The sequence below is a fragment of the Camelus dromedarius genome, chromosome 4 (genome assembly GCF_036321535.1).
Source record: "Camelus dromedarius isolate mCamDro1 chromosome 4, mCamDro1.pat, whole genome shotgun sequence".
Classification (NCBI taxonomy): Eukaryota; Metazoa; Chordata; class Mammalia; order Artiodactyla; family Camelidae; genus Camelus; species Camelus dromedarius.
In genome coordinates, this window is record NC_087439.1 from 45,196,297 (window position 1) to 45,219,472 (window position 23,176).

General features: G+C 34.3%; 1 protein-coding gene across 6 annotated transcripts in view; it reads left to right on the forward strand.

Moving 5' to 3' along the window:
• Positions 1-23,176, forward strand: part of UBR3 (ubiquitin protein ligase E3 component n-recognin 3) — a 185,234-nt gene that overhangs the window by 150,468 nt on the left and 11,590 nt on the right. For all 6 annotated transcript variants that reach the window (XM_031451614.2, XM_031451613.2, XM_031451615.2 and 3 more), the window contains 2 exons: positions 3,626-3,729; positions 20,061-20,185. In XM_031451614.2, the coding sequence (XP_031307474.1) occupies positions 3,626-3,729; positions 20,061-20,185 (229 nt within the window). The remainder of the gene's footprint in view (positions 1-3,625; positions 3,730-20,060; positions 20,186-23,176) is intronic.

Sequence of the window (23,176 nt, forward strand, 5' to 3'; positions counted from 1 at the left end):
GATTTTTAAAAATATATAATCTAGGTGGAATTGGTTTGTATCAATAATAATAGGTGGAGATTTAAATTCATTTTCAAATATCTAGCTAATTTTTCAGCAATTTTGTGTCCCATTTATTACACACTAGTATATAGATAGTTTCTGTATATTATAGTCCTGATTAGAGACTTTTCCTTTTTTCCTTTTGAGCTACAAACCTATTTCTGCAACAAAACCATGCTGGTTTACATACTGAGGAGTGTATCTTTGGTTAGATTATGTTTCTATCTTTTTTCCTTTCCACGTCCCAATTTTTCTTTACTGTTCTCACCTATTTATTCTTCCAGACAATCTTTAGAACCATTTTCTAAACCGTTCACTTTACTTGTAATTTTGATCAGAATTGTTTTAAACTCATAAGTTAATCTGGGAAAGATAGTTACCTTTGTAGTAGAGAGTTTCCTCAACTGGGAACATTTCACGTTCTTTCAATTCTAATTCTTTTTTTTTTAATCCTTGTAGTTTTGAAACATTTGTTAACTATACATTCTTAATATTTACTTGTATTTAATATTAAAGTTGCTAAATTTTTAACAAGTTTTGAATAATCACAATAGAGGGTATAATCTTCTTAACCATGGAGTTTTCCATTCTTATGTAGCTTTAGACTGATTTTAAATAATATCTGAAGGTCTGCAATAATAATAATAATAAGCAAATAAGTAATAGCAAAAAGTAATCCACCTCTAATTTTGATAAAGATTGCTTCTATTACCAAATAAAATTGTTGACATATAACATAATAAAATAAATGAGAATCTGGAATTCTGTTAGCTCTTTAAGCTTTTCAGTTGCTTATAACATTCTTATTTTAAGAAACTATAGTTTACTCATTTGGGAATGTTCTTTTCTATACCTAAAATTTGTAGGTTTTTGGTTATGATGCAAGAAGTTCTTAAGCCTCTTTGATTTTTGTGCAGTAAAGTAGGTCTTTGCATAGGGGTAGGATTGGGCTAGTTTAAATGGATCCATAAAGTTCCTTCTAATCCTGAGTCTTTTAATCATCTGTTAGATTTAATGCAACAGTTTGATAATCCAAAATCATTTTTACTTTAAACAGTTTTTAATGGACATGTTTTTGTTTTTATCACTGTGTTTTTTATCCATAGGTCAGCAAGGATTTTTCAATGTTACTTTCTTCTTACTCTTTTCCCCTTTTGTTTGGGTCTGGTTTCACCCTTTTTGCATATTTCCTTTTGAGTCATTTAGTTCATTTCATTAAAGGAACTGTCATAAAACCACAGAAATACAAAAATGTGTAGTGACCTATGGAGCCTAATCTCAATAAGTTTGTAATTTACTAAGATATTTCTTCCCTCTGCTCATTTGATCTGTCTCTTTATGATCTGGTATGTTGGCTATTTAGTTTTTGTCTCTTTTGCCTCCTGTTTGTTCATTTATCCATCCATTCATCCATTTTTCCATTCATTTATTTATTTGTTTATTAAGCTAGTTTTTATTAACTATTTTAATCCAAGCATTGGGGAAATACTGGTGAACTAGATTCAGTTTCTGTGTAAGCATCTTTTTGGGGCACAACCATATAGAGGATGTATTGGAGGGACATCAAATGAGGGGAGATCAAATAGAAGGCAGTAGTCATAGGGATGACTAAGAGGGAGTGAAGACAGAATCATTAGGACTTACTGCCAGTTAAATATGGGGTAAGATAAGATGAGTTTGGTTGTTCCCAAGTTCTTATTTATTGATTATACTTTTATTGTATGTATTATGCTTCAGGCATTGTGCTAATTGCTAGAGAATATAATCAGTAAGCCACATCAAGACTATGACTATAGAAGGGAGAGCATATTGATTATGACTAGGATGTGATTGTGTAGAGTAGAGTGGAATGATTATGAGTTCAGTTTCAGGAATGTTGAGGTTGAGCTGCCTGATAGATACACAGGTGGAGGTAGTGGATATTCAGATAGAGAAGTCAAGGGAGTCATGGCTGGAGATACAGACTTGGGATTCATCAATGTATAGCTGACGACTGAAGTCATGGGTTAGAAGGTTTTTCGAAAAGAGTCAGTAGTATGAAGGGAGAGTGAGAATTGGAGCCTTGGGGAACAAACAGCACTATTTCTTGGTTGGTCAGAGGAAAAAGAACCTGGCAAGAAGATTAAAGTGGATAATCACAGAGGTAGAAGGGAGCCTGGGAAAGTGTTTTACAAAAGCCAAAAGAATTTTCCAGACAAGAGTGTTCCCCTATATCCAAAGTTGAGGGATGGTAAAATAAAGATTGAAAAATGTCCAGGGAAGGGTAGGGTGTAGCTCAAGTGGTAGAATGCATGCTTAGCATGCACAAGGTCCTAGGTTCAATCCTCAGTACCTCCTCCAAGAATAAATAAAGAAATATAATTTCCTCCCTCCCCCCACAAAAAAACCCAAGTTCAGTAAGTAAGTGATAGTGTAATTAGAGTATTGTTGACCAATGGAAAACCATTTCTGTGGGAATTTGAAGAATAGGTGAGGAAGTAGTGCCCCCTAGATTTTTTAATTTTTTATAACTTTGGGCTTGTAAAGAAGAGATGCTAGAGAGGCTTAAAAGACAAGAAATACTAGGATTTGTAGCATTAATGGAAGGCTACCTTTGGAGAGGAAGACAAGTATATTGAAGAGATACTTGTAGAAAGTGGAGACATTTGAAGTGCTGTCTTCCTCTGGCAGTTACATAAGCTTCACAGCAGCAGGGATTGGTTTACCCACCAGTGTGTCCAGTGCCTGACATACAGAAAATAATCAGTATATATTTGTTGAATGATGGAGCCTAACAAAAGATTTGAGCAATTTTGGTTTATGCCAAGTCTAGTCTGAGGTGTAACTTTAGAGGTTAGACAATTCTGGAAACTTAAAATTTAATTTTATTTTCTTACATTAAAAATTAAACCTATGATCAAAAAATTCAAGCTTCTGAAGTAATTTTAAAAATTCTTTTAGAATAAAAAGATATGCTTTATAATATATTCTGTGTGTTTTATAGTACTACACATTCCTTAGGTTTACTGTTTTGTCTTTTATAGTGTATTTTAAGTTCTTCTTTGGTTATTATCTTTTTTTGAAACTTTGAAAATGTTAAAGATTTTATTTGAATTTTTTGTTAGTCATAAAGTTGGAACAACTTTTAACAAGAGATATTAACCATGCCTTTTCAATGTAACATGTTTGTGAATTGTTCTTTTGTAACATGAACATTTATTCTTTAGTATGAAGTTTGTGATAGCAAATGTCCTAACTAGGTGCCACCCCATTTGTAGTGAAACTAATTCTCTTAAGTTCTCATTAATGCTTCATTTGATTTCTGTAATCTAAGAGATCAGAAAGACTCATAATCAGGTTAATGTATCCCAATTGTTTACTTTTGTAAGACTTAATAAATTTTCTATGTAATTTTTTCATATTAGGCAGAGTCAAGGACAAGATTATATTTTTAGGCAAAAAATATGGCCCCTCACTTTTTCTTTTGAGGTTTCTCAGTTGCTTGTAAAAGTTTTATTTCTGTACATAGACATATATGTGAAATATAAAATGAATTAAAGAGATACACAACACTGTCTAAAATGATTATGCATTTTTCTTTTAGACTGGGAAATGAGGAGCAACAGCCTGAGGTTCCAGTTCTTTACCACGATGTTACATCCCTTTTGCTCATCCAGATCCTAATGATGCCACAACCCTTGCGCAAAGGTACGTCTTTTAATTCAGATTCTTGATTATATTATGTATATAATGAATCTTGTAAAAATTTTGGGCATAAATATAGCATTCAGTCTGATGGAAATGTTCTGAAGTAAATAGCATTTTTTTTCTATTAATCAGTAGTAATCATGTATATCTTAAGAAGATGACAGTGAAATAAAGAGTTTTTCTCCCCTTGTGGATTTTTTTTTTTAGCTTTTTGTCAATAATAAGGTAAAGACATAGAGAAATCTCTCTGAAAATCTTTTTTTTTAATTAAAATAATACAAAAATGTGAAAAATAGAGCAAACTGTTATCAATTAATGCCTCTACCTTATCTACATGCATACTTATTTTGATATAATAGTATCAGTTATTCAAAATGTGAAGTCCCATTATTTTTAATTTACTCGTATGATATTAACAGCATTAATATTATATTAAAAACACTTTAATTATTGCTCCGTAATCTGTAGTTTTCATTTGAAGACATTTAAAATATTCTGTCAAATAATTAACCATTCTCTGGTGGAAAATTAGCTTTGTTTTGTTTTGTTTTGTTTTTGTGCTATTTAGTTAGACTAGAGAGAACATCTGTAGGTGTATAAAGGCCTTGTTACTGGGGAAGATACCCTTTTTGTGTACTTCAACTTGATCTTTTGATAAAACCTTTTACCTAAAGGTACAAAGTGATCTTTTACTTTAATATAGGCACATTGATATTTCATGCAAATTATGATACTCTGTAAAGTGTTAAATAGTGTCATTAGTAAATAAGCACAGTACTTATACTAGCACTATGAATTTTAGATTAATGTTTTTAATTATAAAATTCACATAACATGAAATTCACTGTTTTAACATTTTTAAAGAATACAACTCACTGCATTCACTGTGTTGCACAACCAGAGCTATTATCTAGTTTCAGAATATTTTCATCAGCCCAAAAAGAAACTTTTGTACCCATTAAACAGTCACTCCCCATTTCCTTCTTCCTCCAACCCCTGGAAACTACTAATCTGTTATCTGTCTCTGTAGATTTGCCTATACGGGATAGTTCATATTAATGAAATTATACACCTTTTATGTCTGGCTTCTTCCACTTAGCATAACACTTCCTTTTTCTTTCTTTCTTTCTTTTTTAGATAGAATTTATTCTTTTAGAGCACTTTCAGGTTCAGAACAGAATTGAGCAGAAAATACAGAGAGTTCGCAGATAGCCCTCCCCACCCACACATATACTCCCCTACGCTCAACATCCCTCATCGGTGTGGCATACTTGGTACAATTGATGAAACAACATGGGCACCTTATTACCATCCAAAGTGCAGAGTTTACATTAGGGTTCACTCATGATGATGTACGTTCTATGGGCTTTGACAAATGCATAATGACATGTAGCCACCACTATAGCATCATACAGGATAATTTCATTGCCCTAAAAATCCCTTGTGCTCCATCTATTCATTCCTTCCTCCGTCCCTCTCCCCAAGCCCCTGGAAACCACGATCTTTTTATTGTTTCTGTAGCTATGCCTTTTCCAAAATGTCATTTGGTTGGGATCTTACAGTTTGTAGCCTTTTCAGACTGGCTTCCTTCATTTAGTATTATGTCTTTTAAGTTTCTTCTACGTCTTTCATGGCTTGATAGATTTTTTTTAACTGCACATGTATTTTTAAATTTATGTATATGTACCATTGATTGTTTCTAAGAACTTTTGGAGCTTTAGCTTTTTAAACTTACATAGTTATCAAAGGAATAAAGCCAAACACAAAATAAGAATTAATTGAAAAAGATATATACACCGTGCTATTAACAGCAACATTATTTATAATTGCCAGGATATGGAAGCATCCTAAGTGCACATCAATACTTGAATAAATAGTGGAGATGCAGCATATACATATGTAATGGAAAACAACTCACCCATAAAAAAGAAGGATATTTTGCCATTTGTGGCCCTTCATTTACTTTTTTTTTTTTAGCTTCAAAAACCAGAATTTTATAACTGGCAGAGACATTTCAGTTACATCAAAAACAACAAAATACCTAGAAATAAACTTAACCAAGGAGGTTACCTATACTCTGAAAACCAAAATGACACAAAGAAATGGAAAGATTTCTTGTGCTCTTGAATCAGCAGAATCAACACCATCAGAATGGCCACGCTACCCAAAGCAATCCACAGATCCAATGCAACCCCCGTAAAAATACTCTTGACATTCCTCACAGAACTAGGACAAACAATTCCAGAATTTATAAGGAACCACAAAAGACCCCGAACAGCCAAAGCAATCTTTTGTAGGTCTCTCTTTTTTTTTCTTTCTTCTTTTTGTTCTCTTTTCTTATGGTTTGATGACTAGAGAAGGTCCTTTAACATTTGTTGTAAAGCTGGTTTGGTGGTGCTGAAATCTTTTAGCTTTTGTTTATCTGTGAAGCTTTTGATTTCTCCATCAAGTCTAAATGAGAGCCTTGCTAGATAGAGTATTCTTGGTTGCAAGTTTCCCCCTTTAAATGTATCGTGCCACTCCTTTCTGGCCTGTAGAGTTTCTGCTGAAAAATCAGCTGATAACCTTATGGGAGTTCTCTTGTATGTTATTCATTCCTTTTCTCTTGCTAATTTTAATATTTTTCTCCTTATCCTTAATTGTTGTCAATTTGATGACTACGTGCCTTGGTGTGTTCCTCTTTGGGTTGATCCTGTGTGGAGCTCTCTGCACTTCCAGGACTTGGGTGACTGTTTTCCTCTCCCAAGTTGGGGAAGTTTTTGGTTATTATCTCTCCAAAAATTTCCTCAGGTCCTTTCTCTCTCTCTTCTCTTTCTGGGACCCCTATAATGTGAATATTAGAGTGCTTCATGTTGTCCCAGAGTTCTCTTAAACTATTCTCATTCCTTTTTATTCTTTATTCTTTTTTCTGTTCTGAAGTAGTGATTTCCACTAATCTGTCTTCTAGCTCACTGATTCATTCTGCCTCATTTAGTCTATTCTTGGTTCCTTCTAGTGTATTGTTCATTTCAGTGATTTTGTTCTTCAACTCTGTTTGGGTATTCTTTATATTTTCCAACTCTTTGCTAAAAACTTCACTCTGTGCATCTGTACTCCTCTTGAGTTCTCTGAACATCTTGGCCATCATTACTTTAAACTCTTTCTCAGATAAATTACCTATCTCCTCATCACTTAGTTCTTCTTCTGGGATTTTATCTTGTGCCTTGGCCTGGGAGATATTCCTTTGCCGCCTCATATCGTCTGTCTTTCTATGTGTTTGTGGATTCCTTCCACAGCTTTGGGATTATTGTTTTCTTATTTCTGGTGTCTGCCTCTGGTGTATGAGGCTGGACTAGAGGCTTATGCAGGCTTCCTGGCAGGAGAAGCAGGTGCCTGCCCACTGCTGGGTGAAGCTTGGTCCTCGCTGTCTGGTGGGTAGGGCTGTGTCTAGAGGCCTGTGTGGCTTAGGAAGTCTGATGATGGGTGGGGCTGTGTTCCCACCCTGTATGTTGTTTAGCCTGAGGCTTCCCTACAGGCTGTTGGGTGGGGCTAGGTCTTGGTGCTAATGATCCAATCAAGATATAAGCCTCCAGGAAATCTCATGTAGATTAACGCTCCTGGAATGTCCGCCACCAGCTTTTATGTCCCTTGAGTGCATCCCAGCCATCCCCCGTGTCCCCAGGAGACCCTCGAAATCCAGCTGGCAAGTCTGGCCCAGGTTCCTGTGAAGTCACTGCCTCTGTCCTTGGACCTGGTGCACGTGAGTTTCTGTGTAAGCTTCTCAAGTGAGTGGAGTCTCTGCTTCTCCCAGTCCCGTGAGGCTCCCAGAGCCAAGCTCTCCATGGCCTTCAAACCAGATGTCCTGGGGTCTCCTTCTCTTTCCAATGCCGGAACCTGGGCTGGGGAGCCTGACGTGGGGCTTAGAGCTCTCACTCCTGTGGGAGGGCCTCTGCGACTTAACAGATCTTCAGCTTGTGGGTCACCCACCCAGGGGGTATGGGGCCCAAATAGATCATGAGCACGCCCCTCCTACTGTCCTGCTGTGGTTCCCTCTTTATGTTTCCCGGAGGGTATGGCGCCCAGATATATTGTGAGCATGCCTCTCCTACCATCTGTCTGTGGTTCCCTCTTTATGTTTCCAGTTGCAGAAGATCTCTTTTGCTACGTTCTAATCTTTTTTCAATGGTTGTTTAGCATTCAGTTGTGGTTTCATTGGAGTCTTGAGTAGAGGTGAGCTCCTGGTCCTACCACTCTACCATCTTGACCGGAACTCTCCCCACTTAGCGTAACACTCAGGTTTCATCCACGTTGTACTGTGTGTCAAACTTCATTCCTCTTTATGGCTAATATTCCATTGTATGGCCATACCACATTTTGTTTATCTGTTCATTAGTTGATGGACATTTGGATTCTTTCTACCTTTTAACTATTATGCATAATGCTGCTATGAAAATCTGTGTACAAGTTTCTGTTTGAACACCTATTTTCTATTCTTTTGGGTACATAGCTAAAAGTAGAACTGCTGGGCCGTGGTATTTCTATGTTTAACCTCTTGAGGAACTGCCAAACTTGGGTAATTTTGAATGTTACTTTTTGAGGAGTTGGCTATGTATATGAATTTCATCATTTATTTTGCACACTTTAAAATATAGACCTGCCAAATGACTTTATTGAAATTCATTTCTTTAAAGAATTAGTTACAAATTATTTAGTTTTTTGTATGTGTTACTTTGGTTAGTTTTCTTTAGTTTAGGGAGACAATTGCTTTGGAGTTATGCTCGTTTACCCTGACTGTGCTCTTCTAATTATACTAATAGTATTACATTTTGAAATATAAAAAATATTACTTTGTTTTATAATATCTTCAAAATAGTTAAATATTTAATTTAAATATACATTTTACTTAAAAGCACAATTATCACATAAACCTAAGAAGCTAAAAGTGAGGGAAACTTGATATATAGAAGTACTAGTTTTATTTCTCTAATCACTATTTATCTAAAGAGAAAAATACTTCAGTTAACAGTAAAGGACCTGTTGCATCTGTGCCTGAGAGCTGTAGCTGGTGCATCTTCCTCATCATCAGATGACAACTACTGGCACTAGGTTTCAACAGAAGATGAAGTTAATGCTTAAGGGGGATGTAATACATTGAATTAATTGAACCTGGTAATTGAATTCAGTAGAAACATATCCTAAAATTATTTACTAAAGTATGAAAGAGTCAAGAAAATTGATCTGCTTCATTTAATAATGATTAAATGAATAGAATAGATTCAGGAAAACATTTATTATGAAAATTTATAATACTGTTAGGTATAATACTATGCCTTAAAGTAATATCATTTAAAAAATGTTATTTTATGGAAAATATAATCAACAAATGTGTATTTATTACTTAGTTGTAAAGGTAGTTGCCTGGCTCAGTTGAAATATTTAATGAATACCTACTATGTGCCAGGTTGCTATGCTTCTTTGCCAGATACTGGAGATACAAAGATGAATAAAAGATGGCCTTTGCCCTTGGGAAACCAGAGAGCTAAGTATTTAGCAGTCGTTAACTTTGCTTCAGTTAGAATTGCTTTTAAAAATCTGTGATTTATATTATTTATTAAAACTTTATAGTAAATCAATATTGGATTATCTGTATTGTTTTGATAAAACAGTTTCAAATATGTTGTGTATTGTGTTGGTGATTGTCATTTTAGTATTGAATTCCTTTTAGAATTTAGGGCCAGAAAAAAGAATTGCCATTCTTTATTAATTTTTTTTTAGTCTGTCACCTTGAGAACTGAACAGAGACCTTTATTTTAACTTTACAGTTAACTGAATAGAGAAATCTTTATGTAATTGCTGGGAAATTCAGAGCTTAATTATATTAAGTTACTTTAGTTTCCCTCAGACAACTTTTTTGGGGAGGAAGTTGTAGATTAGGGGAGGTAGAGTTGTTAATGTAAATTTTCCTTTTCTACCCCTTGTTAATGAAAAAGTTACCAATTGGTGATCTTTATTGTATCTATTTTTATTGTAAGCTGGGTTTTGTAAGAATATGTATTTATATACCTATTTAGTTATTGGTTATTAGAAGAGGAAAAGAAAGTGAAGGAAATATTCTTTGTATGTACTAAATACTTCCGATGATTTTATCTGAAGGTGATGCAGAAACTTATTTTAAGCTTTTTAATGTTTAGTACTGTTATCAGATTAAAAGACCTTTTGTTTTTAAACACCAGTTGTCTCATCAGAAGCTTGAATTAATATATTAAAGAGAAATTTTTTCTTTGACCTCTTTTCCTGTTCTTCTATCTTATCCATTTTAAATACCCATTACATCACTGGCCTCTAAAGAATAAACTTAAAGAAGACTTCTGATTTATCTGTTTTTTAGGTATTCATGCTCAGTTCTTCTATAACTTAGGGGCAGGTTTGGCTGCATGTAACAGAGGAGAAATCCCAAATAACACAGTAGCTTAGGTAAGACAGAAGTTTATTTTTGTTTCATGTAGAAAGAAATCTGAGGGTAGGTAGGTCAGGTCCTTCTACCTAACAGCACCGTTTTCCTTATGGTGTGGTTCTCATCTTCGCGTTCCAAGGTAGTTGCTGGAGTTAACAGCCATCATCATCTTGTTTAAGGCAGCAAGGTAGAGAGTTAAGGGAAGAACTTCACCCTCTCTTTTAAGAAGCCCTCTTGGAAGTTCCATACAAAACTTAATGCTTGTATTTCTTTGGCTAAAGTTCTTCCTTCTTTTTGAACATCCAAGATTTAAAACATACAGTCATCATCTTTTTTAGGAAGGATCAGTTACTACTCAGGTTCAAAGCATGTTGTTTTTTCCCACCTCCCTGTCATTGAGCGTAACAATTCTGTTCAATCATGCTTTATAGGACAGAGACTCCAGGATTCTCTGGAACATCTGGTACTGATGACTATAGACTATCTATCTTCTGTTTCCAGGATCCCATAAGCAGGGCCCATGAAAGGAGATTAAAAGGAGGAGGGAGGGTATAGCTCAGTGGTAGAGTGCATGCTTAGCATGCACAAGGTCCTGAGTTCAATCCCCAGAACCTCCATTAAAAAAATAAGTAAATAAATAAACCTAATTACCTCCCTTCAAAAAAAAAAAAAAAAAGAAAAAAGATTAGAAGGTGCTCATTATTTTCGATTTACTTTAAGAAAGGAAATACCTTGATATTTTTGCTTCCTTACAAAGTAAGGCTTTAAAAACAAGTCATTTATTGTAGAATACCTCAAACATACTATAAAAGTAAAGAGCAGAGTTTAATGAACCCCCATGTACCCACCAATTATCAACTCATGGCCAATCTTGTTTTATGTGTACCCTCACCTATTATTCCATCTTCCCTCTCACCCTAGGTTATTCTGAAGCAAATCCCAGACACTGTATTATTATCCATATAGTCTTTAGTATGTATCTTTACAAGATAAAGATTCTCTCAATATACATAGCCACTATAATATTAACCTATTTAAAAATAGACAGTTTACCTTAATGTCCTTAAATATCCAATCATTTTTCAGATTTCTCATCTGAAAAAGTAGTTGCTTCTTGCAAATGATTTGTTGGTTTGTTTGACTTAAGATTCCAAATAAGTTCCACACATTGGATTTCATTGTTATTTCTCTTTTAAATCTATGCGTTCCCTCCCTCTGCTCTGCCCCCCTGTGTTTTATTTATTGAAGAATCTGAGTCTTTTGTCTGTATTTTGCTAATTGCATCTCCACTGTATCATTTAGTAATGTGTGCTTTTGTACTCATGTGTTTCCTATAGATAGATCTAGACACCTGGATTCTGTTTCTTATTTCTTTTTCTTTTTGCAAAAATATTCATAGAGTGTGCTACATGCTTTCATCATGAGATAATTTCCAGTAGTTTCTCTTTTTGTGACATTAGAGGCTATTGATGACTGCCTAGATTTATTTTTTACTTCATTTGTTAGGTGGAATTCTTGTAAAGAAATTTTTCCTCAACAACTATTGTCTATCCAGCGGTAGAGCTAGTATAGAAAAGGCAATTGATTTTATTTTTTTGTTGAAATATAGTTGATGTACAATATTATGTTAGTTTCAAGTGTACTACATAGTGATTTGATATTTGCACACATTATGAAATGGTTACCCCAATAAATATGATAGCCATCTGTTCCCATAAAAAGTTACCACAGTATTACTAACTATATTTCTTGTGCTGTACATTACATTACTGTGGCTTATTTATTTTATAACTGAAGGTTTGTACCTCTTAATTACCTGTTTCAGCCCCTCTACCTCCCTCCCCTCTGGCATCCACCTGCTTATTCTCTGTATCTATGAGTTTGTTTTCATTTTCTTTTGTTTTTTAGATTCCACACACAAGTGAGATTATACAGTAGTTATCTTTCTCTGACTTTTTTACTTAGTATAATATCCTCTAGATCCATCCATGTTGTCACAATGGCAAGATTTTTATGACTGAGTAATACTCCATTGTATGTAGTATATGTGTGTGTATATATGTGTGCATACATATATATATATTCCACATCTTCTTTCTTCATTCATCTATCTATGGACACTTAGGTTACTTCTATATCTTGTCTATTGTAAATAATGCTTCAGTGAACATTGGTGTGCATGTATCTTTTTGAGTTAGTGTTTCTGTTTTCTTTGGGTAAATATACAGAAGTAAAATTGAGAGATCATATGGCAGTTCTATTTCTAATTTTTTGAGGAATCTTCACATTGTTTTCCATAGTGGCTGCACTAATTTACAATCACATCAGTAGTGCATGAGTGTTCCCTTTTCTTCACATCCCTGCCAACACTTGTTATTTGTTGTCTCTTTGATGGACATTCTGAGTGGTGTAAGGTGGTATCTCGTAGTTTTGATTTGCATTTCCCCAGTAATTAGTGATGTGGAGCATCTTTTCATGTATCTGTTGGCCATTTGTATGTCTTCTTTGGAAAAATGGCTGTTCAGATCCTCTGCCCATTTCTTAATTGGGTTGTTTGTTTTTTTTGATATTGAGTTGTATCAGTTCTTTATGTATTTTGGATATTAACCCCTTATTGGATATATTATTTGCAAATATCTTTTTGCATTCAGTAGGCTACCTTTTTGTTATGTTGATAGTTTCCTTTGCTGTGCAAAAGCTTTTTAGTTTAATGTAGTCCCATTTGTTTAATTTTTGCTTTTATTTCCCTTGACTGACAAGACAGATCCAAAAATATATATATATATATTGCTGAAAGTGATGTCAAAGAGTGTACTTGCATATGTTTTCTTCTGGAAATTTCATGATTTCAGGTCTTACATTTAAGCTTTTAATCCATTTTTGAGTTTATTTTTGTGTATGGTGTTAGAAAGTAATCCAATGTGATTCTTTGGCATACAGCTGTCACATTTTCCTAGCACCATTTATTAAACAAGCTGTCTTTTCCTCATTGTGTATTCTTTTTTTTTTCCCCCTCTCCCATCAAATATTCTTGCCTCCTTTATCATACATTAATCTGACCATAAAGATGTGAGTTTACTTCTAGACAGGAAAGTCAGTTTAAATGCTTGATTTTTTTCCTTTATTTACAAGTTCTCAGAAAAATGAGCGGGCTTTTTTTTTTTTTTGGCATTCTCCAAAAGTGACTGCTTTTTGTTTTTTAGTATTGCTATGAATTCGTGGATTGTAGCAAATGTTATGTTTTTTAATTCCAGTGTAGAATAGTGACTATTTAAAACTTGTGTTTGGTTCATGTTGGCTGTGTCCTATTGATATGACCCCAGTAGTCTTTGATAGCTTCTTCAGACAAAGGCTTTTTAATCTGTGCTTTGGGGTTCATTAGAGGGCTTCAAGGAATCCATGAATGTTCTAAAATGATACAGAAAAAATTTTATATGTATATATATATATTTTTTTCTGAGAAGTTCCATAGCTCTTACCATATTTTCAAAAGAATTTTGGCCTATAAAAGTGAGTTATTTATAAATTCTCCTGAGGACTCTTGGTCATAGACAAATAATTCTATAATAAGGAATAGCATTAAGGAAGTTGCTTTTGAGTAGTTGTCAAATCAGTTGCAGATTGTAATGGATGGGAAATGAGAGAGAAAGGAGCGAATAGAGATAGTGAGCAGAGAGAGTTATCAAGAATGAATGTAGGGAGAGAACAAGCTATATGTGGATGTAATTCAAAGGGTTATTTTTTGTTTGTTTTTAACGTAGGAGAGTATTGAACGTATTCAAATACTTGCCATTTCTCCTTTATTCACTTAATAACGTCTGGTGCTGCTTTACCTTATGTGCTACCTTCTCCGAAAAGCCTTTCTTTTGGATATCTCTTTTTCTCTTTCTTACAATAACTTGTTCATAGTTCTGTTTTGACACTTGTCTCTCTGTCATAATAGTAGAATTTCTTTAATATCACTCTCTCTATACTTTCAGTTCCTCAGGGATTAACACCATTATGTGTATCCCACATGCCTACCTGATACATCATATGCTCAATAAATGTTTGTGGAATGGATGTGTTAAATATCCATTTGTTGTATTTTCTGGTAAATTGCTTATTTTCTCTTTTGAAATTCAAGAAAGCTATTACTTTGGTTTGAATCTTTATATCTTACATTGTGATCACTTCTATAATGTTCTTTGGGAATGCTGACAATTTATGAGACCCAAACCTCAATTGCCCTGAAGTATACCCAAAGGAACAGCATTAACTACCTTATTACTTGTTGGATGGGCTTGGGATCTTTTCTTGGTTCTCTGTGGAATAAGGCAAAGAATGTTTTATAAATTGGGTTCTTCACTCATCAGAGAGAAAATAAACTCGACCTTATCACACAAAAAAGCACATCATAGTTGTTTTTCCTTGTAGACTAGACATTTTGAAGAGAATCAGAGCACATTAGTTAGTAACTCAGGTCCTAAAAGGGAAGACTAAGAAGATTTGATGTTTGCATAGGTCTGTGCAGAGTGCTTTATGGAAGCAGTGGAATAGTATATTTTTTTTTTACAAAAATTCTTCATGGTAATTATAGGAAAAGAATAAAGTATCTGATACTGTCTTCAGATTATACCCTATTTACTTGTGTGATTTTCACTTTTGGGTTTTAGAAGCTTGAAGCATTTTGTATCACCTTAACTCTAAAACAGTTTATGGAAAAGAAACTTGCAAGCATCTGAATCCTCTTTGTCTTCTTGTTTATCACCTGCACTGAGCCTGGTACTTGTAGACAAGCCAGTAAATAAATGGATGTTTGTTGAGGAACTGTATCTCTCTGGGAGATTATCCATTCTCTGGATTACTCTTGCAAAACACAGCACAGATGCCGTTGCATACAGTGTGTACTCACTAAATATTTAATTGTCTGATTTTTGAAAATTTCTTGTGTTTTCATGCCTTACCTGCTGAAGAAGATCTGGTTTACTCAGATTTTGTTTGTATAATTCCAGAGTCAAGCTGTCGTCTCAGCTTGACGTCAGTATCCTTTGAACTATTTATTCCTTTTTTAGAATCTTTGGATGAAAAAGAATCAGAAATAGGAACAAAGATTTATGTGTGATATCTATTTAAAAAGTTGTTTTAATTTTATGAATTATGATGTTTCAGGTTTTTAACAGTGATGAATTAAGTATTAGTAACAAAATGATGACTTCATCTTCTAAAATAGTGTGATGAGATAAATGTGCCATCTACTAGTAGTTTAACCCTCACAGCAACTTAGAATAGGAAGTAAAGAATATATTTTAGTTTGTGATTCTAAGGAAAAGTTCACTTTTTAAAGAGCTCCAGGCTAATATTTCTGTCTGATAAACTCTTTTTCTCATGTGATCAATAGGAGCAAGCTTTTATTATTGAGCCCTTGAAAGTGCAGTATCTCCCAACCATCCTGCCCCTTTTTCCTTGTCATTCAGTAGCACTATAAAACTTAAAATCTGTGCCATTGTTTAAAGTCTCTGCTTCTAAGGCATTTCAAAGAAGTATTGATCTTCCTTTGTTTACCCTCAGGTAGTTTGATGGTAGATTTTTAGTTCGTTAAAAAACACATTGAGAATAGATGTCCAGTTCATTTTCTCCTTTTTGAATTTTGATTGTATTTGAAGGGCTTTGGTCTCTTTGTTACCTTGGAAGATGGGAACCTTTTGACTTAATATATACCTCAAATGAGTGATTACTTATTTTTTTCTTAAGTCCCTAAAAGACATTGATTTCACACATGGTAACTACTCAATAAATAAATATTTCTTAAATGGATAAGTGAATATGAGAACTTAAACTTAATCTGTGACTTTAAACTGTCAAGTTAAGTATTTCAGAAAATTATGGTAATCAAAGCAAAGTAATTTTTAAAAAGTACTTTGCTACAACAAAAGCTAAAATTATGCTTAAAGTAGCTGTCATTTCTTTAAATGCTAATTTCTTTTTAAGTAAAAATTAATTTATGTAGTTTACAGTGAGAAGAAGCTGTAAGTGAGTGGTGTTACTAAGCAATATAAATGACCTCCTAGTTAAAATCATTTTTTTGTACTTAGTTGACAAATTCTGTAACTTTTATCATTCTGTTAAATCATTTGTCATGAAATACTGTTTTTTGGTTTTGGTGATACCATCCTTTCCCGGTTCTCCTCCTGTCTCTTTTTTACTCGTTTTCAAGGCTCTTCCTCTTACCACCCTTTCAGCTCTTCCTCTTACCACTCTTTGAGTTGTTCTTTGGTTCCTGACCCCATCTCAATTTTGCCTTCTTTCCCGTAGTGTCAGCTGTACCTATTCTCTCATGATTCCCAAATTTCTAACTCCAGATTTGGTGAGCTGCAGACCCGGGTTTCTACACATGCCTCAAACTCAACACATATAACATTAATTTATTTTCTTTCCGTCCAAACTTGCTCTCTTCCTCTGTTTTCCATTTTAGTCAGCACTACTCCTATTTTTCGTATGACGAGAGACTACCATCATTTTCTACCGCCAAAGCCTACCAAATCCTATAATTTCTGTCATCTAAGTATTTCTCTAATTTGACCCATTCTCTCCATCAGGCCATCTTATTTGACATACGCTAGAATACCTTTGCTATCTGATAATAGGTATTCTTGCCCAAGTCTTGTTTCAGTCCCTTTCTTCTAAGATGCAGCAGCGAATGTTTTAAAATGCAAATCTAATATCTTATAAGCACTATCCTGCTTAAATCTAATAGCTTATAAGCACTATCCTGCTTAAAATTACTTCTCATTGCCCAGTCTAGATGCTACAAATCAAATGTTTATAGATATCAAAGTAATGTAAATAGGAATGTTAATGACAACAGATGTTTACTGATTGCCCATTGCCAAGCACTATTTTAAGCATTTAAGTGTTTACACAGTATTTCACTTAATCCCTTTATAGTAGGTGATATTATCTACATTTAACAAATGAAGAAATAAAAGCAGTGTTTAACTTGCCTAAGATCACAAGAGTCAGAATTTAAATCTAGACAATTTGGCTTCATAGCCTAAATTAGTTCTTAACGATAATGTTATCTATTGACTCCTTGCCTTTGGTTTGATATAACTGGGAGTGGGGGACTGTGATAAGCTAGAGAATGTACACTTGGCCAAAGAGGAAGCTTACCACTCAGCTCCAGATAATTGTCATGTAAGAATGTGAGCCCAGTGTTGTCAAATCATCCTATTTTTTAAGAGTAAGTAGAATTCTGGACTTTGACAAGAAATACCCTATTTTTGAATGTCAGTAACTAAAAACAAAACTGGATAAAGGCAAACCAAACATCTCTGCAGGCTGCATTCAGACAAATAGCCTACAGTTTACAACCTTTGGTCTTCGGCATAAAGATTACTTTTCTAGCTTCATCTCTCAGTGATCACTACTTATAGTTACACTGGACAGTTTACAGTTCTTGTAACCTTTGAGCTCTTTTTTGTGATCCTTGTCCAAATGACTTCCTCTGTCTGAAATCCCCTTTCCTTGCCTCATCCCATCATTGCCTTTCTTGTTATGGTTTACTTCTCTTCGTTAAAGACTAACTCTCCTCGTCGGGGCAGGAGGCTTTAATTTTTCTCTGTGCCCTACCCTTATTCTATATAGTTCCCTCTCCTATTTGCTCCCATTACACCTTGTACATACACACAACTGTCTGTCTGTCTCTCTCTCACTATCCAAATACTAAGTCCTTACTGTCTATATCCTGGCATATGTTAAGTACCTAGGTGTTAGGATATTTAGAAATCCATTTAGAGCTAGCTTATAAGCACAAAGAAAGAGCACTCTTGGACTCACGTACCCAAACTGTGGGAGTTGGTATTCTTAGGGATGACCAGAACCAGGGTTTCAGATGGCAGTGTTCTTGTGATCTTGGGTCTGTCTTCTCTCTGTGGATCTGTGGCTCTGCTTTGTTCAGTCATGCCTTTGACGGTCTCTGCCATAGACCAGGAGCATGGCTTCTCATATTTCCAGACTCACAGCTTTACACCCCTTTACCTCCAGTTAGAAAAATCCTAGATAGGTACTCTAACTGGCTCAGTTTATATTAAATTACCACCCCAACCCATCAACATGGTTAGAGACAGCATGTGTGTGCATGTATGCATGTACAAGTGCTCACACACAAAAACACAAATTTAAAATAGGCAAGATTTTCCTTAGGGCGTGACTTTTAAGGTGTCAGCTGACTGATTTAAGAGTTAGCCAGGCCATGAGGAGGGAGTGTTAAAGCTTGCATAGAGATCCCAGTGTAAGGATGCCAAATATTTCTTTTAAAAAGATCAGTCTTTCTGTAATAAACAAACAAACAAAAGATTACAGAGGGCTAAGGGGTAACTGCAGATAAACCACTGCAGAGAAGAGTTAACAAAGAAGGCCTGACTGCCGTCCTTTGAAAGTCCTACTTCCAAGGCTGGCCTTTGACTGGTATCTGGGAATTTTGATTTTGGGAGGCTTTCCACCGTCCCACAGGTAAGAGTGGCTGCCTGTGCCTCAACTGTACAAATGTAGTTTATGCTGAACACATCTGCTTTCTTCCTGGGAACCTAGAACTTTGGTCTATGCTAGGCAGGTGGTTTCTGTGTGACCGCTCCCAATAAAAATCGTGAGCACTGAGTCTGTTAACACGGTTCCCTGGTATATATTTTACACATGCTTTCACAACACATTGCTGGGGGAATTAAGTACATCCTGTGTGATTCTGCAGGGAGAGGACTCTTGAAATTTTCCTCTGGACTTCACGCAATATGCCTTTTCCTTTTGCTGATTTTATTTTGTATCCTTTTGCTGTAACAAATCATAAGTCTGTATACTGAGTTTTGTGAGTCTTCCCAGTGAGTCATCAAATCTGGAAGAGGTCTTGGGTCCCCCAACACAGCTACTTAGGCTGGAATTTATAGATCTAGGCAAGAAAGGATAGAAGTATGGTCCAGGGTATTAGAACTGACTTGAGATATTTAAAATGAGTTGACGGAATTTGGTAATTGTTTTAATGTGGGGAGAGAGAGGTAGGAAAGTATCAAGGATGTCTACAAGTGTCTGAATTTAGCAACTGATTAAATGGTAGTAACCAGTTACTAGGTGAGTAGCATAGTATAATAAAAGGAATACTGAATCTGAATGATATGTATGGATGCAAGTTCAGACCTGGGCACTTAATAGCTTTGTTACCACAGGCACACCTTTTTGAAGCTCAGTTGTCCAGTTGAGACTTTTGAGGATTGAAAGGAGACATTTGAAGAAACTTTCTAAGTTATTAGAAATGTTAATTAAATGTTATATAAATGTTAATTATGATGATTGAGCTACCATTTGTTATGTATCTAATATGTGCCAGAAGCTACCAGGCATTTTATGTATTGTTACTACTGTTTTTGCCTTGTTATAATTTTCAAATTCAATTAGAGTACTTAAAACATTTGAGTGTTTTTTTTTTTTTTACTTTAGAAGATCTATATTGTATAGTATTATTTTTCATAAGATATGTATCATATTAGAAACAGATTAAGTGTTGGTTTTAAACACTCAGACTCGCAGATATTGTTATTAAGCACATGATGTCTAGTAACAGGATTTGCCAAGGTTACACAACTGTTTTGAGATTCAGTGGCATTAGCATTCTAGTCTTCTAAAACAGAGCACTTTCCACTATGCTAAATGCCTCTCATTTTCATATTATATACATGAATAAAGGAAATTAGCTTTCATAGTTTCAGATCTGTTGGATAGCAAATATAATGTCACATTATTACTTTATCACTTAAGTGTTGAACAAAAACCAGCTACACATGCAAGGAAAGGCATATATTTGTGAAATTATCTTCAGTAAAAAATGTCTAGATTCCCAAGAAATAATGATCTTTTCTTTCTCTTGTAGACCACTTCACCTGCATTGTGAAGGTGCTTTTTACCCTACTGTACACGCAAGCTCTCGTGGCAGTTTCAGTTAAATGCAATGAGGAAGATAGGTCAGCCTGGAAACACACGGGGGCTCTCAAAAAGGTTAGTGTCTTGTCTGAATTTGTCATTCAGTCGTTTGGCGAATTCATTGAAATTGGTGATATGAGTGAATGAGATTAGGTGTTCAAAAGGCAAAATGAGTTATTAACAGTATTTTAATTGGAAATGGAGCACCTTTGGGCTAAAAAGTTAAAAATGTTTTCCTTGTACAGTGAGGTCTCCTGCATCTATCTCTAAACCATGGCCTTTTTCTCTTTATATTGGGCAGTTTTATTTCGCTTTTGCTGCAAACTTTGAACTTAGAGAAGTTATGAAAAATTGTATCAACACAGCAAGTAATAAAATGCATGTAGACTTACCTGTTTTACTTATCTGTCATTTTTCTTCTTGCCCCATCCCCAATCACAATCCAAGGATGATTTTTGATTCACTACTTCTAGATTTAAAAATGCTAGCCTTAATTATACCTCTTTAAAAATTACTTTTTCCCCATGTAAGCAAATTTACATTCTCTTTAAGTTAAAATTATGTGAACAATTCAGAAAAATTATGTAAGTTTAGTTAAATCTAAATATTTTCAGTGGCTTGGAAACAAATGAGATACTATGGAACCATAGAACTGAGTGAGAGAGTAATTTGGCTTAGAGGTAGATAAAATACAAAGATTTTTGTGTTTATTTGAGGAAGTTGATAGGAAAAAATAGTAAGTATAGTGTAAATTGAACCTTTTGATTGGCTTGTAGACTCTTAAAGAGGTTTTAATCCTCACTGAAAAATTTTTGTTAAAATCATACCCACTTGTATCAAAGGAGAGAAAACCAATTATGAATACATGAAATGTATTCACTATAGCTTTACTTTTATCACTAGTTTACTCCCAAATCATGATTATGTGTACAAAAATGTAATATAGTATCATTACAAAGTTTGTTTTATCTTAATTTAGAGATACTGGTTGTTGGCCATTGAACCTGAGTGCTAAGACAAGTTTCTGCCACTAAATAGAGATACTACTTTTTTGGTCAAGACATAAAAACTCTCTGAACCTCAGTCTTCTCATAGATAAATGAGAGGTTTGGAACATATGATTTATAAGGGCCCCTCCCTTTCTAAAGTTCTGTTAGTCTAAATAACTAAAGAATTTCTGTCTTTTCCTTCAGTGATTTTTCCTCCTTGTTCCTAGTTGATTCTTGGATAACTTTGTCTTCTGCAGTTATCTTTCTTTTCTCTAAATTCTTTCAGTTTCTCTAGATGTACTCTAATCTGATATTTGGGTTGTTAGTATTCAAATCAAGTATAACAGGTTTATATGCTGTGTTACTGTTTAAATATGTTTCTTTAGTAAGTTGTCTAATCATGAAAAAGTAAACCTTTAAAACATTTTCTAATATAATTTGAGTCTAAATCTATTCATCTGATTTTTCACTAAAATGAGACCTACTGACAAGATTTGTAAATCTGTGATGGAAGGAACATGAAGTAACTTAGGTAACTGTTCTTTCAGTTTTCTTTCTCAAATTGCTAATTGTTAGCTATTTTAAAAATACTTAATAAAACATTTACTATGAGGCAGATTTTTGTCAGAACATAAATTAGAAATTTATAGCCATATAATCTGCTTTAGTGAATGAAAACAAAAAATTACAATATTCTGTAAGTTGGTTTGCCACTTAACTAGCTTTTTCTACAATAGATCTGAACATTTAGATAGCAGATTGTAAATAATAGCAACAGTAATATTTTTAAATAATGAAATTTATCACTGTGATATTCTGTATCATTCATCCTCCTTTAAAAATTTTTCTTCTTCCTTTTCTTTCTTTCCCCCTCTCTCTCACTCTCTTCTTTCCTTCTTTTTGTTCTCACTCATTCATTTCATCCTTGTAGCTCCTTATCCTTAGGTATGATAATTCCAATGAAAACAGATCTAATCTGGTAAAATAAAATACACAGGTACCATGTATTTTTCAAAGGGATGTTATAGTTAATTTGATAATGAGGTTTGGTTTTACTGAAAAAATCATTATACTTAGTGTAAATTGTGTTCTTTTGGCTAGTGGAATTTCTGTTAAAAGAATATTTATACCAGGATTTCTTAATCTGGTGTCCTTTCCCTCTTGTTTGTTTTGTTTTGTTTTGCTGGGGAGTAGGACCATAGAATCCAGCATATGCTCAAGGGGACTGTCACCCCCAAAAGTTTAAGAAGCACTATAATTTAGACAAAGCATCCACCCAACGCAACATCTGTTGCATGTCTCAATCCTTAATTCTTTTCTTTATTTAACACCCATACCTTTGCCACTTCTCCCATAAGATTCTTCTGATCATGACTCTGGGTCTTCCATCCATAGTCTCAGAAATCCTCTTCTTAAAGTAAAAAGCTTTCCTCCTTAAAGCTTATCTTCTTAAACTTTACCAGAGAGCCTACTCTTTCCTTTATTCAAGTATTGCTTATATAAAATATGGCTTCCTAAGGCTTCTTATGTAAGAAATAAAATTATTTTCTTATCTAATACTATTCTGATGAGAAGAGTTTTCAGTACAAAACAGTGAATACTATATTGTATGAGACTTTCTGATCTGATTTAGTACCTGCTATGTGTAGAAGAAGTACTTAAAATGTATTTGATAATAATAATTTAAAAGCTGATTATCACTCAGGAACTTACTTGGGTGATCTTGGTATCATTTGTTTTTATTGGAAGATATTTTCCCCATAAGTTGGAAAGTACTATGTTTGAAATACTCTTCTGTCGTTATGCTCTGTAAATCTTCTACCCGAAAGAGTATATTGAATTTAGACTTCTGGCTGAATTGTGTGTTTTCAGAATCTTAAATATTTCACATTGATTAGTAAGCAACAAAATTATGGTAATATTTTCTTTTGAGTTGCCTATTTAAGAACTACTCTGATTAAATCAATTTTAAACCATAATATGTCACTGTAAAGATATTCATTGGGATATTAATTCTTGCAAATTATATGTAACCTATAGTTCATCATATTTGGCAAGTGATCATCCTGTTGATTAA